This window comes from Neoarius graeffei, chromosome 3 (genome assembly GCF_027579695.1).
Source record: "Neoarius graeffei isolate fNeoGra1 chromosome 3, fNeoGra1.pri, whole genome shotgun sequence".
NCBI classification, from domain to species: Eukaryota; Metazoa; Chordata; class Actinopteri; order Siluriformes; family Ariidae; genus Neoarius; species Neoarius graeffei.
In genome coordinates this window covers 7909382-7929194 of record NC_083571.1, presented here as the reverse complement: position 1 = coordinate 7929194, position 19813 = coordinate 7909382, and the positions used below count along the sequence as shown (strand labels likewise).

The 19813-nt window shown below is 42.0% G+C and overlaps 1 protein-coding gene across 3 annotated transcripts in view; it reads right to left on the bottom strand.

The window, feature by feature from the left end:
* Positions 1-19813, bottom strand: part of mthfd1l (methylenetetrahydrofolate dehydrogenase (NADP+ dependent) 1 like) — a 166963-nt gene that overhangs the window by 105121 nt on the left and 42029 nt on the right. For all 3 annotated transcript variants that reach the window (XM_060916342.1, XM_060916343.1, XM_060916344.1), the window contains 3 exons: positions 19698-19805; positions 18485-18559; positions 6013-6115 (listed from right to left, as the gene is read on the bottom strand). In XM_060916342.1, coding sequence (XP_060772325.1) covers positions 6013-6115; positions 18485-18559; positions 19698-19805 — 286 coding nt within the window. The remainder of the gene's footprint in view (positions 1-6012; positions 6116-18484; positions 18560-19697; positions 19806-19813) is intronic.

Genomic DNA, 19813 nt, shown 5'->3' with positions numbered 1-19813 from the left:
TAGTGGTTAGCACTGTCGCCTCATAGCAAGAAGGTCCGGGTTCGAGCCCCGTGGCTGGCGAGGGCCTTTCTGTGCGGAGTTTGCATGTTCTCCCCGTGTCCGCGTGGGTTTCCTCCGGGTGCTCCGGTTTCCCCCACAGTCCAAAGACATGCAGGTTAGGTTAACTGGTGACTCTAAATTGACCGTAGGTGTGAATGTGAATGGTTGTCTGTGTCAGCCCTGTGATGACCTGGTGACTTGTCCAGGGTGTACCCCGCCTTTCGCCCATAGTCAGCTGGGATAGGCTCCAGCTTGCCTGCAACCCTGTATGGCAGGATAAGCGGCTACAGATAATGGATGGATGGATGTTATCTATCATCAAGGTAACATCTTAGCAAAGAGTATGCTACCACTCGAATACCATATCTCTCCAATTTCTTCCTTAAAGCTAGACTGCCTTTCAGATTTTTCAAGTGTAGGTCATAAAAAGAATTTTCCCCGACACCCAATTATTTCTGTTTAGTGGACCGAAAGCTACTAAATTTGAATCACAGACTTCCAATTCTAATACACTTAATAAATTTAGAGCCACGTGGCCCTAAATTCTCCGCTATTGTTTCCTGCTTCACCATGACCCAATACAAGATACTATGTCATGCATGACATGGTGGGCTTTCCCTGTTCGCGCAAGGCATTGTGGGATACAAATTTGAAACAGGAGAGAAAAATGGAGGACGTGAGTGTGCGAATGAAACATGAAAGACCGACTACGGTAACGGAAAGAAAGCGAGAAGAAAAGACATTATGTTATATACGAAGGAAAGGAAACGCAGGACCAAACTAATAAATACGGGCGTTCAGCGAGCACCTCGGTGTGATCAGCTGTTCATTTAGCGACAGAATGATGGAACTGTCAGTGCACGCTCAAAGGGAAACCTGTAGATGGCAGTAATGCAACACTGTGGATGCCAGCTGCCGTAAAACCCAAAAGAAGAAGACACGGACGTCCTCTGTCTGCTTGACTGCACGAAGCAAGTGATTTCATGCACGTTATTTGCTTTAATCCCTTCAAATGAAATAACTTCCCAGCCACAGAATGGCCTGATATTTTATGAGATATTACAGAAATAAACATGCATCACAATGACCAAATTTCAGAGGGAACTAAATTTTCACCGATTTTATGAAATCGAAAGGCCGTCTAGCTTTAATAAACAATGCTCAACAGTATCGAATGCTTTTTCTAAGTCTTTAAACATGCCCACAGAATATTTAACAGTTATTCCAGGAAATCAAGTCGTACATGAGCTGATAGCGGCTATAAGTCATGTATGACGAGACTGAGTGGAATAAGGGTTTTATTCTATCCACATGCGCCGGATTTTGAGAAAACGGAGCATTTTTATTTTTTGCAAATTCGAGAAATACAAACTTTATACAAAATATCCGACAAAATAATTTCCGCTTAGGACGTAAACAAACCAGCAAAATGACCGGAGCAATTTGTGAAAAATGTGATAATAATTCTTGAAAAATTAAAAAAAAAAAAAAAAAGTTCTTACCATCAAATACTTTTATTCCATTTTTTTGGGGGGGGGTATTTTCGATGAGAGTTTTTATTTCGTCCTCAGTTGGTTTAGCAACATGTTCCGCCATTTTGTCTTTCTCTACTCATGGTATATGAGCTGATATCCTAGTAGTAGGGCAGCCAATCAGAGCACTCGATTGCTCATATCCAGTGAATGTGGATAGAATAATGTGCTTTATTCCTCTTATACCACAGCAATATGCAAACATTTACATATTTTTTAAAATTAATTTAATGACACAGCATGTATCTGCTTAGTTACGTTTAATGTTGTGGAACGTCCAGCATCCTCACTTACATTATAGCAGCTATAAACAGTCGTCCCCTCACCAGCCTCTCTTTTTCTCTCTTGACATTAAGAAGTCAAAAAAAAAAAACCCAAAAACACAGAAACTCATCTGTTCTGAAGACTTGAAGCTTTACGTCTCACTATTAAAATGCTCGGACACTGGAGACTCCTTCCATAAATGCCAGATAAACGTCTCCTTACAGAAAAATTCAACCTCAAGTGTCATTTATACCTTTAAAAAAATTACGTTAAGCATCCACCATACAAATCCGTGTGCAAGTTGTTAACACGTTTGACGGACTGGGTTAATAAAAACCTGATTTGCAGCTGCATTAATGTCAGAGCTGACTTCTGGCCAATCAGAACGGAGAATACAGCGGTGCTGTGGTATAAGCTAAAGACAACATGTGGTTCCTGGTCCAGCTGTGTCCTGCATATTAAACCAACCAGACCGTAACTCTGGGAAACGCTAAGTGGGCTTGGTTGATCGTAAATACACCACTTCACCAGCAGATGTGGCTGCATGTGTTCATCATTAACCATAAAAAAAAAAAAATAGATATCTCCGTCCACTTCTGTCTTGCTCATTTTCTAAAAGCAGGGATTTGAAGGCTTTAGGGAAATTTCCAACACAAACCAAACCAAATCAGCCACACCATGCGGTTGAGGCCAAAAACTGGAGAAGGGCTCCTGCGTATTTTCTGGACTAATCTGTTCTCTTCGAGCTGGAAACAAATCAGGTGAAGCTCACAGCTCTCCAAAGCTCTCCTGAGGAAAGCTGGTGGATTTGAGGCCACTTGAAGCAAGAGGGGTTTTGGGGAAGAGGACGGGGTCGGTTAATGCTCTGGTACTCAGGAACAAAGCAGGAGAGAATGCTGAAGGAACGTTCCAATGTCCGTATAAACAGGATCAGTGAGTGCCGACCTGCCAAATCGGATCTTCAGACCCCAAGGAGGCCAGATGAAAAGACTAAATAAATATTGGGTTCGCGTTAAAAATACCAGGATTTTTGGGATATTTAAATAACATTGCCTGGCATTGAGTGGTATATCAGACAGGCCTAGAAATTCATATATTTTTTCACCAGCCAGCCGGACTAGTTACCTTCCAAAGTAACTCGCCAAACAGAAAATCAACTCGCCAAAATTTGTTCATGTATGAATTTTACTTCTGTCAAAAATAACACGAGAGTAGTTACCATTGTTCATGACTAATGTGCATTTATTTCAAGACCCGAGTATTTTGATACTGTTGTTAAATACATAAATGAGAACAACACAGAGCACCATAATATAATATCAACAAATAATAATATATTGGAAAACTTGGCAACTTGGTGTACGAGTATTGAAAACAAATATACTTACTATCATGACCATAGCACCCAAAATATGTCCAACATGCTTTCTGTATTTAACCATTTACGAGAGAGAAAGCATTAGGAGCGTCATACTGACTAGGAATTAACTTGAAAAAAATTAATTATTCCATAAAAATCGTATCGCAGCCAAGGCCTACCCTGCTCCCACGTTTGCTTACAAGTCCTTTGTCGTTTCTCCTTCTCGTACGCTTTATCGCCGGCCTTTTTCTCCTCTTCAGACCGAGGTCGCTTTGTCCCCGTCTCTGACGGTTTCTGTACACCTTTCAGAAAATTCCACATCGCAACGTAGCTTTGGTAGATGTCGATGTAAACAACAACAAAAAAACCACGTGTTTAAATGGGTGATAATGTGGCCACATCTATTGAACTTGATAATGTGATTACCGCGATATTCAACGAGATGCGTTATATGCATGCGCAGTAGTGAAAAAACCGACAGCCTGACTCGTACACGATATGATTCGGAATTCTTCGGTATTTTCCGTCCTGCCGATAAACACATCGATTAACACAGACACGGCACACGCTTAATATGTGACGGCTTTAGTTGACGGTGCGTCTGAATCTTCGCTTCATATATATTTTTTATTTTCAATTAGCCAGCCGGGCTGCCTAGTGACAGGAATTACCCGCCAAATGACAAATTAAGTCGCCTCGGGCGACCGGACCACCGCAAATTTCGAGCCGTGTCAGATATATTCCATTCAGCTAGTATGAGATTCAACAAGTCAAAGACGAGTAGCTGAATGGAATACATCTGATATACCATGAAAAAAAAGCCAGCGATCATTATTATTATTATTATTGACACATACACATACTCTTTTCCAGTTTTTTGATGTCCGTTGGTACGTTTTTCTCTTGTAAATAGATGGGAACAATCAGGCCCTTCTAGGCCTTCAGAGAGGCCCAAACATATCAGCGTTTCAAAAGTTATATTTAATTGCTTTCATTCTTTCATGATACTCTCTTCTAATTCGGCCTCATTTTCTATCAAATTTGCTTCAGAAATGAAAGGGTTACTGTCCTGAAAACATTAAAATCGAGTTATCTGGTGAGATTGTTTTGTTTGTTGTCTCTAGGCTGAGAAGAGTTTAGAGCTGCTCACTCATTGGTTAGGACTTCATTGCCGGGACAGAAGGCCATGGCAGTGTATGTTTATGTAGGAAGTGACAGATGACTGGTTAACCAATCAGATTTTGATTTACAGTGGGAGGGACCAAAAATGTATCGCCCAACGCTAGCTTAATTGCAAATTGCAGTGAAGTCACCTTCCAGCCGGTGTAGCGTTCATCAGCAGTGTTAGCAAATCCTAATAAAGCGGTCAAGCCAGTACTATCTATCGAGAACAAGTAGCACAGGCTAACGACCGAGAAACTACGATTTCTGTCTCTAGACTCCTCTTCCACACCACTCACTACAGTATTTTTCACTCAGACTTAAGTATTCATTTCCCTGCAATTCATCTCATCTCATTATTTCTAGCCACTTTATCCTGTTCTACAGGGTCGCAGGCAAGCTGGATCCTATCCCAGCTGACTACGGGCGAAAGGCGGGGTACACCCTGGACAAGTCGCCAGGTCATCACAGGGCTGACACATAGACACAGACAACCATTCACACTCACATTCACACCTACGCTCAATTTAGAGTCACCAGTTAACCTAACCTGCATGTCTTTGGACTGTGGGGGAAACCGGAGCACCCGGAGGAAACCCACGCGGACACGGGGAGAACATGCAAACTCCGCACAGAAAGGCCCTCGCCAGCCACGGGGCTCGAACCCGGACCCTCTTGCTGTGAGGCGACAGCGCTAACCACTACACCACCGTGCCGCCTCCCTGCAATTTACTTAGTTAATTTTAAAATCGACAGCTACACACAACGAAGCGACCCGACACCCTGCCGCTAATCCCTTGCAAAATCTTTTTCCCGGTTGCTTTTTTGGTGTCTGGCTAAGTTTTGGCTGAGTTCAAGTCCTAGCTTTAATAGTAAGGGCTCGGCACTGCTCGTAAATATGCGTGAAGAATATCTAATGAAGTTTTGGTAGCCTTTCAGATGTTCAATGCATCTTTGTCTTTCCCGGTGAACAAAGAAATGCTTCAGCAGAAAACTCTCATTGGCTATTCGCATCAGCTCCGATGTGTGACGTCATGTGTCTTGACAACCATGCAATGTCGTAAACCATATTCAACGCTCATTCTCCATTGGACAGACTGATGCAATATACGTAGGATAAGCAATATGCTAACAACATTGCATGCTATCGAACCAAATGAATGAATCCCGCTAGAAGTGGATAGAACACATTTTTATTCCATTGACAAAGTGTCCTGGAGGTCTTGTTACCGTATATATCAGTTATAATACTTGAACATAATCGCAAGGATTTGTTCCTAACTACCATTACTCATTACTACTACTTTTTTTTTTATTCAAGCCTTATAATTTTCCCACATATCAGTTATATCTAGTGCAATCTATCTTATGTGGTTCAAAGGAAATACCAAGTCCTCGCTCAATTACCAAAAAAACCAAACAAACAAAACCCTCCCAGCCAGCTTTGCTCAACTTCCCATTAACATACACACACATTACTGCTAATTCATCCCAAATGCACCAAAGCTTTGTCTCTGTACAGATGTGTCAGTGTGTTAGTGCAGATGGTGTTCACCCAGAACCTCTTACTTCCCCTTTCTAACTTTTCACACAGCTAATTCCAAAAGGGGTTCAGAAGGTTTTCATAAACACTGCTGTGAAGGAGACTGTTCCTACCTCTCTGCCAAGTGACCTTCGCAGGGTCAAGGTCGAGCCGGACAAAGGCATTGACCTCCTCAGGTGTGAGGGTGCCGGGGTCAGATTTGTTGATCCCAAGACGCTGGAATGAAGGAAGAAGAAGAGATAGAGAGGGATATTATTCTTATTAATATTATTACAGTATACTAATATTGTAGTCTAGTTCTGGGTATGACTTTAAATTGCAACTGGTGGCGAGTCTCAGGTCCGGGAGGACTTGAGTACTGGGGAAAGTGGAGTTACCCCTTAAGTCACCATTGCTCCCAGGTCCGCTCTGACCTGGACTGGTAGCACCTGCCTGGGTTCCGGCTATGGGTTAAATAGTACAGGGTCAATGGCGCACCACCAGATGGCATGGGTCACCACCAACAGGGTCAATGGCGCACCACCAGATGGCATGCGGAAGAGTCATTCAAATGGCCAACGGATGGCATCACTCGGCAAGTCAGCTGTCAATGCGAGGCAACTTCCATACCAGTCAGGTCTGTGTCACTTTTGTGCACCACTTGGGATCAGGTCTGGAGGTCCAGAGAGACATCACGATGGGGGCACAACATCGTTTGTCTTACCTTACTTGCAAGGCGCTTTGTTAAGAGAGGAGAATAGTATGCAAGAGTTCACAAGGCCAGACATTCCGTGGCAGCTCGGCCGGACCATTCTTTGTCACACTGGTGTGGGCCTCGCAGCCCATCTGCGCTTCTGCACATCCTAATGAAGCAGTCATCATCGCTAGCGATGGCCAGCCAACGACGAACATCGTAGCACCATCTTTCAACATGTGCATTTAATTCAGGCTTTAAACTTTGGGAGGAGGCGGGGCCTAAACGTGCAGCATCACACCAATCTGTGCTGAGGAAAAAGTGATCCAAGTTGTCCAACATGGCTGGGTTCTCGTACACTCTTTGAAGCAAAGATATACATTTTTAAATGCTTTAGCTATATCAGCCTCCAGTGTACATCCCACTCTGGACACCAGATACGTCTTGGATGATCAACGTCTTTTCAAGATGGAAATTGTACAGACTTATTTTCCCAACACCATGACTCTTGGACAGTTCTCATAGCGCGCATAAGCGAATGATTTCGATTTATACACCAGAACGTCAAGGGCCTAGTAGCTCACCTGGCCTGCCATCAAAACAACCATGACGACCAAAACAGAACTGAAATGCGATAATGTGAGAGAGGACCAACCTCCATGACAAACAGGAAAATCAACAAACAAACGACCAAGTTTTGTTGCTCAAGGGAAGATCGACCCAAAACATCGATTGGCAATGAAATCGGATGAGAAATCAGAGAGGAGATAAAATTCTAGTGAGAGGCCTGGAAAATGCGTTAATTTGTCCTAATTAGTAACTTGTTAGCAAAATATTTTGACGACCAAGTTTTGTGCGGCATGATGAGCTCTTTCAAACAAAACAGTCAGAAAGGAAATCTGTAGAGAACTGATGGAGGAGATACGATTTAACGGAATTGTGGACGACGGTGGGACGACGTCGTGCCACGCCATGGCAACAGCTCATCGACCTTATGGCCAGATGAGCTAAACATTTAAATCACATCATTTGGTTAAATCAGCACGAGACGATTCCTTTAGAGCAGTGTTTCGCAAAGTGTGGTCTGCAGACCACTGGTGGTCCGCGAGAGACCTCAAGTGGTCCGCGAGGTGATCTACAAATGTAGTCAGCGTTTTCAAGATAAGCTAGCGTATGCTTTGTAACATTATTAGAAAGTTAAATTTATCCAATCTTGTTTTTAACGGCAATCAAACGGGCCTGTAATTTCATCATTATTATTATTTAAAAAGCGTTCTGCATCTGAATTTGCACCACATAAAACTTGTAGTGTGCACGTGCTCTTATTCCGCCTCTCGTCTCTAGGCAACAGTCACCTCACAAATCTCTGCCTCACAGACAGGCAGACCTGAAAACAAGCAAACGAAAATTCTGAACATATAATAGGCTAATCCTAACTAGCTCGTGTTCGTGGCGATTTTTTTAATTTACTGAAAGTGAAACAACAAGGATGGAGAAGTGGCTGACAGGTTCAGTTAAGAGGAAAAAACCTGACACTACTGACACAAGCATCAATAAGGAGAAAATGCAAAGAAAAGAAGATTCGGTTAGCACTGAGTCCCCAACACAGGAAGAACAAGAAAAACAAGCTCGGCAGACTAAACCAACGGCAAAGGTGAAAAGAAAATACCACAATGAATATCTAAGGCTACATCCACACGACAACGGCAACGAGATGTTATTTAAAAAAATATCGCGTCCAAATGGGCAACGATCAGTAAAATATCAGGTCCATATGGCAACGCAACGCTTGCTGAAAATGATGCAATACACATGCCACACCTCTAGGGGCGCTGTAAGACGGTCCCTTCGGAGACACCAGAACAATAGAAGTAAGGACGCATGCGCATAAACTATTATGCGCGAGACTTCATATTAGCCACAAAGTCAGGAAAATCTGTTCGTAAAATTACATTATAATGACCAAATACAATGAAAAGTATTTTTCCAGTCTTACCTGTGAAAGGTAATCCCATGTGATCTCGTTTGGACAGAAAACCTGTTGGTACAGTTAAACGCAGCTAATCTTTATTCTCCGCTTTGACCTTTCCAATATGGCAGCGAGGATGACGTATGATTCTACGCGGAAGGCGGCGTCTTTAATGGTCCGGAATAAATTTAATGCTACACATTGATGGATTAATTTGTTGTTTCTCACCTGTGAAAGGTAATCCCATGTGATCTCGTTTGGACGGTAAACCTGTTGGTACAGTTAAACGCAGCACATGAATCTTTATTCTCCACTTTGACCTATCCAATATGGCGGCGAGGATGACGTATGATTCTACACGGAAGGCGGCGTCTTTAATGGTCTGGAATAAATTGAATGCTACACGTTGATGGATTAATTTGCTCCTCTACGCCCTTTTTGAGGAATGTATTGTCGGACTTAAACCAACATCTGAAGAGGTGAGATCGCTCCTTTTTTTCCCTATTTTTGCTGGCGGGATTGACTCTGCCCTAAGGGCAGAGTCTCTCTCTCTCTCTCTCTCTCTCTCTCTCACTTTGCACCATTACACAATAAATATTCACAGTGAAAATATTTTGTAAGCGCGTTTCATGAACCAAGTTATAGGATTTGTTGACAACTCGCATCGAGTTCGTTACACTTCTACCTGGCGTGAAGCACATGTGGTTGTGACGTCATCGTAAACAAATCCGTTCTACTCATCCAGACGACTTCACAACGGCAACGTTGCCAGATCTTTCCACTCTGGAACCCGTTCTCAAAAAGATTGCGTTTTGGGCACCCAAAACGCCGGTGCCGTGTGGACGCCAGGCCTAAACGATAAGCAATTGTATCGGAGTCACCTGAATCCGTTGCCATGTGGACAGGGCCTAAAGTTGGGATTTTTTCTGGACTGGGGATTCTGAAGATCCCAATCCCCACTGTGTCCTGTGCTATGAGATTTTAGCCAATGAGGCAATGAAGCCAGCAAAACTCAAGCGCCACATTGAGACAAAACACAAAGAATGCCTTGGCAAACCGTTAGCATTTTTTGAGAGAAAATGTGAGGAACTTAAATGCCATATGCATTTAAGTTCCTCACATTTTCAGCACTGTTGCGTTGAAAACTAAAAAGCGAAACCAAGTCAATGTGGCCCCCAATCTCAGATTAAAGCTGTCCAGCTTGGAACCAGATATTAAATCATTGATGCTTAGTATGCATCAGCACCACTCCTCCCATTGAGAAAAAAGAGTCAGTTTTGAGCAGAAGACAAGTAAGAGTAATCTGTTAAATCTAAAATTTGTTTTGTTCATTTCAGTTCATTCATGTTCCTCCTAATTTTGAACTATTGATATGAAATATTCTGATTAACTGTTTGCTGAATTCTAAACCTCCATACTTTTGCCTTTAGGCCCACTTTACACGGGGACGGTCTGAAACAAAAACGCAAAAGTCCGTTTTCATCAGGGCTTTGAACCAGAATTTTTTTCCTATTGGTTCGTTCCAAACAGAAACGGAATTTTAACATTTCCGGTTTTGGGTTCCACCATTAAATAGACGTTCCCGAACCGGTTAGAACAAAAAAATTTTGTTCCCGGAACGGTTAATTACGTTCCCTGTCAGCTGTTTAACAAATGGCTATAAAATTATGTCTCTGTCTCATCCAGCTTAAGCCAAATGTAGGCTAATTCTATTACAACCTTCATTAAATAAGACAAGAAATAATTCAAAACAATTATTATTTCAAATGTTGGCAATTTGGATTCTCAGTATGTCTTCCCATCTACACAAACAGAAAAAGTGCCAAAAATGAAAGAGAATTCGTTTAGTGTGTTACCAAAGGCTAGTCAGGCCCTATGCATTGATAGGCTAACAGAGGTTAACGTCATTTAATGTTCGCGAGCCTCTCATTAACGTGGACAAATATATTGATATCGTGTTTGAAATTGACGTTTTTGAATAACGATAGACTGCAATATTTACCTCTTATTTAAGATGTGGAGACATGATAGTAGTCCACCCTTCTGCTCTCTCCATTCAGTCAGCGAACGTCACACAGGAAGTGAACCCCAGCGGGTCATAGAAACTTGCGCAGGAGAAGAATGGCTTTTTTATTTGTAGGCTACGAAAACTTTGGGGAACGAAATAAAAACCGGTATTAACCGGTTACCATTATTTTTAATAAGCGTTTCTGTTCCGGAACATAAAAAATAATAAAGTTTCTGGTTTCGTTTCTGTTCCATGTGAAATAGAAAAAGTTCCCGGTTTTCATTTTCGTTCCTTGAACTGGTTCAAAGCCCTGGTTTTTGTTCTCACTTTTTTCCGCGTCTACACGACCGTTTTCAAGGAGGAAATCTGCGTCTATACGGTGACGCATAAATGTGTGGAATTCAATTGGATGTGCATGCCAGGTGGCTAGGTGGTGCTGTGAAAGACCTCCGCTATGTCTGCACGCATGCGCAACGGCTTCCATCTTGTCTGATCTGCACATCTGCGCCGCGAAAACTTTGACTACTCTGGCTATGGTAAGTAAGAAAGTAAGTAAAAAAGTAAGAGCGTACTATACCCGCCTCTGTTCATTAACGGTATATGTGCAGATTCGGTATAGATGTTCGAAGGACTCCTGGACGTTTATTAAAGCTGCCAGAGCAGCTTGAAGGTCCGTTGGATCGATGTAATCAGACATGCTCTTACTTTTTTACTTACTTTCTTACTTCCCGGGCTGGCATGTACAGTATATGACATATGTATGACGTAAACGCGTACCCGACGTGAGCAGATCCGAGCAGAGTTTCGCGTATTGGGTAGTTTAGACGGATATGCAACGGGGGCTGTTTTTAACTTATCCACTCTGGAAGGCGTTTTCAATTTTTTCCGTTTTTCAGCCTCGGAAACGCCGTCCCCGTGTAGACGAAAGGCACTTCCGATAAAATATTTAGTCGTTTTTACCCGACAACGTCCTCGTGTAAACGGGCCCTTAAAAACCACGGAGGATATGGAATGGATAGGCCTTCAATGTATTTAGTTAACCATAATTTTTTCAATTAAAAACACCTAATAGTACACAAGGTATCTGTATGGTCTGTGTGCGTGTTGTGTGGGGCGGGTGTTGACAGGTAGTCCCTGAAAATTTTTTTTGGGACAAAGTGGTCCTTGGTCTGAAAAAGTTTGAGAAACACTGCTTTAGAGCACCAGCAGATGATTTGGTTAAAACACAGTCAGAAGAGTTGGTTCAAGTGCCGCGAGATGATTCAGTCAAAACATTAAAACAATAAACACGAATATCATGAATGGCGCTTTCTTTTAAAATGTCTTTACTGGAGAATTTCTTCAGAAAACAAACACAAACGCACACGTTGCGTTACGACAAATTATGCCACATTTCATTTCCCGTTCTTGATCTCTGGCTCTTGCTTTCCGAGAGCTGGTCAAATCTCAGCGGAGTCTCAATAAACTCTGCGTTCTTGTGTAATTTCCTAAGCCGCTTGTCCGTGTAATCGACCTCATGACGCTAAATAACTTTATGGAGAGTAAGACTGAAAGGCAACGTGCAAAGGGAACAGAACACAAGCAAATTTCGAGCATCAGTGTGAAGCAGGTCCTCGTGATGGGAGTTTGGAGTGAGGTTAGTAGGACTCCTAGTGGAGGAGCAGAGTAGTGCACTCACTTACTGTATACACTAGGGCTGCGTACCTAAACGTAACATCATCAGGTACAGGTCCTGTACCTGAACAGATCCGGACCTGTACCTGAACAATTTGACAAATTCTTCTGAACTTCTTCAATAATGACAGAAACATTAATAAACTGTTGACAACTTGTCAGTATCTTTATTCAAAGAAAACCGAACATAACTAGGTTTCCTACCTCACTTCTCAGTCACCCTATAGACCCCTTTCACTGACGTCACCCGAAACTGGAAGTAAACAGACCCTGCGCCATTTTGGAAGACCAACAAACTCGTGATAAGGGGATAATAACGGCAGCGGTATGTGAACCCACGAGAATAAAGTGGAGTGGCAAACAACTTAAACAAACAAATCTGAGCTGTTTTATTTATGATTTATTGGCCCAACAGTAGACTTGAAAGAAACCTGTGTGAGACTTGGCAAAAAACTGTGGATATAATGGATAAGTCTGTGCATGATCTGCGGACACTTTGAGGTAAGCAAACGCAAGAAATTCAGATTTAAAACATGCTAAATTGGCCCCAAGTTGATAACTGTATGAGGAGCAAGCCTCCCAGACTTCTACAATTTAATAATAATAATAATTTAGGATGGTTTGGGGCTTGCTCGCTGCTGCCAGGTTGGTTGTTGAGTAGCCTGACTGTTTTTTTTTTTCTTGCGTGTGGTATCATTGTTGACGCGAGGTTGTTTTTTGAACATGCCAATGCGGACACGATTTCCCCTGATGAGTTATGACTTCAGACGCAATGCGTGTGTGGAGTCCGCGTGATATGTGCGTAAGATAGGCTTCTCATGTGTTTGGAGATCCGCGCTCCGAGACGAGCGCAAGCACACACACACCCCCAGGGGAAAAAAGGGACCCCCTGAAAATATCGGCATAGTTCGAACACTGAGTGTAGGCACTGGGTGTAAACAACAAATAGTTTACAATGTCTGGGTAGCAAACAGATGGCAGAATTGGTGTCCGGTCCTCCTTATGTTTCCATTCTCCCTTGCCGTGAGTCTTATCATATGGGTCAAACCCATCAATCACAGCCAGTTTCTCCACATACCGTGCCCTTTCTGCAGCTGGTAATGTACTCACATAACCAGAATTATCAGCCATCGTGTCACTTTACTCTCGCTCGTACTTTGTTTTATATTGTGAGTGCGTGTACTTGGTCTTCCAATATGGCGCCTAACAAAATCTCGCGGCGCGGTGACGTCATGTGAAAGGGGTCTATAGTTAACTTGGGACAAAAAGTCATAAGTTGCCTCACAGCGAGAAGTGACTACACTACAGTACTACAGACTACGCGCAGTCCGCGGCCTTTAACTTACGCGGCAAAATTACACAAAGCAACAAAGGCCACCAATGCCAGCAAAGGAAAAATGGCTGACCTGCTTTTGAGTCTTTTTGACCAATCAGAACGCTGGATCAGCCAAGCTCTCGTAATGTCTCGTGAGACTGTGGCGAGAGGATCTCAAATCAAAGATGGCTCCGATTTCAAGTTTCAGCGCGGCATTTTACGTCTTTTCCGGTGCTAAATTTTCGTCTTTGTGGTAGGATTTACGCATCTTCAGTCACAAAATAAGCAGATACTTGGTGTAAATTTATATCGGTACAGTACCGGTACTTCATGATCCGGTATTTTGGACCTGTACCGAATCAATTTTCACGGTACAGTACCGGTACGCAGCCCTAGTATACACTGTCTCTCTGGTGTGTGTGTGGTGAAAGTGCCAGAGTCTTCAAACAATGCTGTACTGTAGATTCTTCAGTATAGCTCACACAATCATTTATATCAGGCAAGAGCTGATTCAGGTCGGGTAACTCTCAAAAAATGCTGGGGATGAAACCTGGGACACTTGTGAACCGAGTCACTTGTAATTCGTGCACGTTATGAGTACTCCTGGTGCTTGTGGGTGCGCACTGTCCAGCTTATAAAGGTATCGTTAAACATAATTTAAATAACACACAAATCTGTGTGAAAACTGATTGTTTGATTTACATGCTTACGTGCTCAGCTTTGTACGAGCTTCATCAGCAAAGCGAGCTAATTGTCCTAGCTACGTACACTCACCAGAGACAACAACAATCTGTGCGTCTTCCTTCCAAATGTTATTTTGGTTCATAATGTCTATATCCGGGTGGCACGGTGGTGTAGTGGTTAGCGCTGTCGCCTCATAGCAAGAAGGTCCAGGTTCGAGCCCCGTGGCCGGCGAGGGCCTTTCTGTGCAGAGTTTGCATGTTCTCCCCGTGTCCGCGTGGGTTTCCTCCGGGTGCTCCGGTTTCCCCCACAGTCCAAAGACATGCAGGTTAGGTTAACTGGTGACTCTAAATTGACCGTAGGTGTGAATGTGAGTGTGAATGGTTGTCTGTGTCTATGTGTCAGCCCTGTGATGACCTGGCGACTTGTCCAGGGTGTACCCCGCCTTTCACCCGTAGTCAGCTGGGATAGGCTCCAGCTCGCCTGCGACCCTGTAGAACAGGATAAAGCGGCTAGAGATAATGAGATGAGATGTCTATATCCACGTTTAATGAACATTTGTACATGACATTTAACAGTTATTCCACGAAATCGAGTCGTACATGAGCCGATAGCGGCTATAATCCATGTACGACGAGATTGAGTGGAATAACTGTTTTGTTCTATCCACATTCACTGGATTTTGACAAACGGAGCATTTTTATTTTTTGCAAATTCGATAAATGAAAACTTGATACAAAACATCCGACAAAATCGTTTCCGCTTAGAATGTAAACAAACCGGCGAAATGACAGGAGCAATTTGTGAAAAATGCGATAATAATTCTTTAAAAAAAAAGAAAAAAGATACGTTCTTACCGTCACATACTTTAAGTCCATATTTTGCTGCTTTTTTTTGTGGTTTTGCTTTCAAGTAGAGTTTTTATTTCGTCCTCGGTTGGTTCAGCAACACGCTCTGCCATTTTGTTTTTTTCTACTCACAGTATACAAGCTGATATCCTAGTAGTAGAGTAGCCAATCAGAGCGTGCGATTGCTCATATTCATAATATATTACTGTATAGGATATGATGAAACCACATTTATATGTCTTTCGATTACGTTCATTATGTCTTATATTAAATATAGTTAGGTGTTTTTTTTTCTTTTTTATCAGACATCTAGTTTTTAGGTTTGTTTACCTGACATGTTTCGACGTACGACTGTCGTCTTCCTCAGAGTGTCACCGGATGTTATTGGTGACGCATCTTTTATCAGCTGATGTTTCCGAAGATAACAAACATCAGCGCTGGATCAGGGAGGCCATGGAGATCCGTAAGCGAAGCCCGAGGACCATCAACCGGGATGAGGGAGCATACATGCTCTCCCATACCTGGAGTGCCATCTTGCAGGGGACGAACAGACAGTAGAAGGCGTGACCGACCTGTCAATCCAGACAGGAAGGCCAGGCCTTCGGAAACATCAGCTGATAAAAGATGCGTCACCAATAACATCCGGTGACACTCTGAGGAAGACGACAGTCGTACGTCGAAACATGTCAGGTAAACAAACCTAAAAACTAGATGTCTGATAAAAAAGAAAAAAAACCTAACCATATTTATATGTTTTTCTTCCATTTTTATGAGCCCAACTGTACCAAAGTTGTGAGAGGGGAAGTGAAGAAGTGAACTGCTGTATCACACGCGTCCACAGGATTGGTCCGAGGAATGACTTTTGGATCGGACGCTGATCGGACCTGTCTTCTAATTTGCATAGAATTGAGAAAATCTCATTTCAAAATGTCGCTTTTTGAGCAATCACTGAAATTATGGTTTGGGAACAACCACATACAGAGAACAACGATTGCTTTTCACTTCCCTCCCTTTGTTTTTCTTTTTGTGTTTGTATGGTTTGATGTTTGTTCTTTGTTTGAATGTTTTGTCCGCCAGTTGTGGTGTAGCTGGGCGTTGATTCCCTTCAGGCCTTGGTCCGCTGTGGGTGATGCCTGTGCTCCTCACTATGGACTACAGTGAGCTCGTTGCTCTTTTAACATCGGGGTTGTCCAGCTCTCTGTGCGGCGGTGCTTCTGTGCTTGGTGATGTTGCCCGGTGGTGTGAGACATCCCTTCGTGCGCCTTTTGGTGGGACTGTGGGTAGCTACGCCACTGTAATTACATCCTGACCCTCTTCGAGTGGAATTTTTTTTTCTTTTTTTGTAATTGTAAAGCGACCTTGGGTATGAGAAAGGTGCTCCATAGGTTAAGCTTATTATTTATTAGGATGCAGTGCTGCAGCACAGCAACCTATGGGCTCCCCTAGGGGAGCCCATAGGTTGCAGTGCAAAGCACTGCAACTATTGTTCTTCTACATGTTTCTTCTTCTTCCTCCTACGCAAATTTCGATTTTGAATAACTCAATAACCGTACGTCGCACACAGACAAACAATACATCAAAACGTGCAGCTCGATCGGACTCGCTATGCTATTACTTTTCTCTACAGAATACGATTTTTTCGCGATGGAAAAAAACCCCCATTCATTTCTATGAAATTAATTGAAAAAAAAGCACTTTTTCAACGTTTTTCAAACGTCCGCTGCTCTGGCATGCTTTCACCTAGAGACGTGATTCAAACTCTAAAACGTAGGAAAACTTCTCCTCTGTGGATCTGGATCAACTTTTCTGCTAGGTTCTACACTTTCGGATCAGTCCCGGCTCAAACGCCATGTGGGTTCTGGGAGAAAATCCGGCTTTTGAATGGGTGTCTATTGCGTTACACACCAGTGAAGCTTGTTAACTTAGAGTGGAGAGAGTTTGGAAAAAAAGCTCAAACTTTCTCGCTTAAACTGTGTTTTCAGCCACAAATTTCACTCTACAGACTTGATTTTCTCAAAAGTAGTAGGAAAACTTGTCCTGATTCACACAATGTGTCTACCTAAACGATAGGATTTACAGTTTTTGAATGAGAAGCCTCAAACTGAGAAGAGGGCAGCCGAATGGCCTCATTGACACCCATTATAAACGTGACAGAAAAGTCAGTCATCTTTAACTCGCTCTAGCGTCCTTATTTTTAATACTACAGACAAAAAAATACATCATTTTATTCAGGAGACCCTTCTAGCGCTCACTGTGAAAGAATTTTGTGAATAGCTGCTTCCGTTGTCGAGTTATTTGTCATTGTTCGAGGCCTGGTCCTTCGTAAAACACAGCACAAAATTCAAGACCTTGTGTGTCTTAGCTCATTGACACCCATTATAAACGTGACAGAAAAGTCAGTCATTTTTAAGTCGGTCTACTGTCCTCATTTTTAAGACTACAGACAAATTACATCAGTGTATTCAGGAGACCCTTCTAGCGCTCACTGTGAAAGAATTTTGTGAATAGCTGCTTTCGGTGTCGAGTTATTTGTCATTGTTCGAGGCCTGATCCTGAGCAAAAATCAGCCAAAAATTGACAAGATTATGTGTCACTCTGTGCTTTCTCAGGCCCGTCGCCATGCCGACTGGGAGCAGTGAGTGACGGGGGGGGGGGGGGGGGGGGGGGGGGGGGGGGGGGCTGTCTCAATCACACACATAATCATTGCATTGAAACATCATTGCAGGTCACACGTTCACGGCCAGCGAACATGCGTGACCGAATTGCTTCGCGCACTGCATCCTCTCACAATTTCCCCCGGGGAATTGTCCGGTCTAGTTTATTATTATTCTTCCTAATGTGAATGCAGGGCTATAATTCACCATCCTGTTTCACACAAGAGAACGGGTTCCCTTCAGAGTCTCGCAGTTGCTTCCTCATGGCATTGAGCACGCACACACGCGCGCACACACACACACACAGAGCAGTGGCAGCTATGCTACAGCACCCGGGGAGCAGTTGGGGGTCAAGTACTGTACCTCACTCAAGGGCATTTCAGCCATAATACAGAGGGAGGGGAAAGTGCTGTTCATTCATTCAACTCCCCTGTCGGGAATCAAACCAGCAACCCTTTGGGCCCAAGGCTGCTTCTCTAACCTACAGGCCATGGCTGCCCCGATTTAGGATCTACATCTCCAATTTAAATCTCCATCTGGATTTCTGTGAAGCTGCAGAAAAAGTAAGTGAAGAACAAACTCACAGGAACCTGTCAGGTGCGAACAGGTCATTGTTCCAAAACGGAGAAATAAAGGATGAAGAAAGAGGGACAAAAGAGCAAAGTGCAGGAGAATGGAAGGGAAAAAGAAAAAAAAACCCACAGAGGTGAGGATATCGGTCTAGACTGGGAACGTGAAGTGTCAGACAGGACTGTGGACTCACCCTCAGTCGCCCCAGCTGGATAGCAGAGAAGCGTCTCACGCCATTAACTGACGGCACGAGTCTGTTATACAGGGCCTGAGAGAGAGAGAGAGAGAGAGAGAGAGAGAGAGAATCTTCATTCAGGACAAGAGTATAGAATTTGTATAATGTAGGAGCATCACAACAAACGTGTATGTCATACAAAACTACATTATCTGAAGGTATTTGTTTATTTATCCATCTATGTTTTAAAAAAAAATTATTTTATAACAAAATCAGTGTGTTATATATTTCATTTATCTATCTATTTTTATATTTTATTTTGTGTTTATTTTATAATAAAATTGTTATATTTTATTTATTTATTTTTACAATTTATTTTTTGGTGTTATTTTATGACAAAATTAATTTTATTTATTTATCTATCTATTTAATTTTTTTTATTTTATAACAAAATTAATGTTATATATTTTATTTATCTATCTATTTTTTGTATTTTATTTTGTGTTTATTTAACAGAATTGTTAGATTTATTTATTTATCCATGTATTTTTATTTTTTAAATTAAATTTTTGTTTTTTATTTGGTAACAAAATTAATGTTGTATATTTTATTTATTTGTCTATCCAATTATTTATTTCTAAAATGTATTTTTTTATAACAAAATTATATATTTTATTTATTTATCTATTTATTGTTTACATTTATTTTTATAACAAAATGTTATATATTTATCTATTTGTCTATTTATTTATAAAATTTATTTTGTGTTTATTTTATAACAAATTAAATGTGATGTATTTTATTTATTTATCCATTTATTTTAAAAAAGATTGTTTTATATTTTATTTATTTATCTATTTGTCTGTTTAATTATTTATTTTTAAAAAATAAAATTTTGTAACACGTACACATAAAAAAACAGGCGATTTGCAGCTTCACTACTTTCAGAGCTGCTGTTCAAGAGAACTAATCAACACTTTCTGACCGATCAGATTCCAGAATCCAAAGCACCGAGCTAAAGAACATCTGAACCTTCAGAAAGCGTATACATTTCATTTTCATTCCCTTTAAAAAGTTCTAAAATATTCAGGAATCACTTGGACACCTAAAGCGGCCCTTCACACACCGAGTTTCAGTGATAAAAAGTGACATCGTTACTATAAAACAGAAATGGTTGTGTCGTGCAGTGCTTCTGAAAATAAACGTAGTGTACTTCATGTTACAGGAGTACCTTATCAGACTGCGAGGCTTCATGCAGGATTCGGGCGTCGACGGCTGCCGCCACCAGGTTATTTGCCGCTGTGATGGCGTGAATGTCACCGGTCAGGTGGAGATTAAACTGAGGAC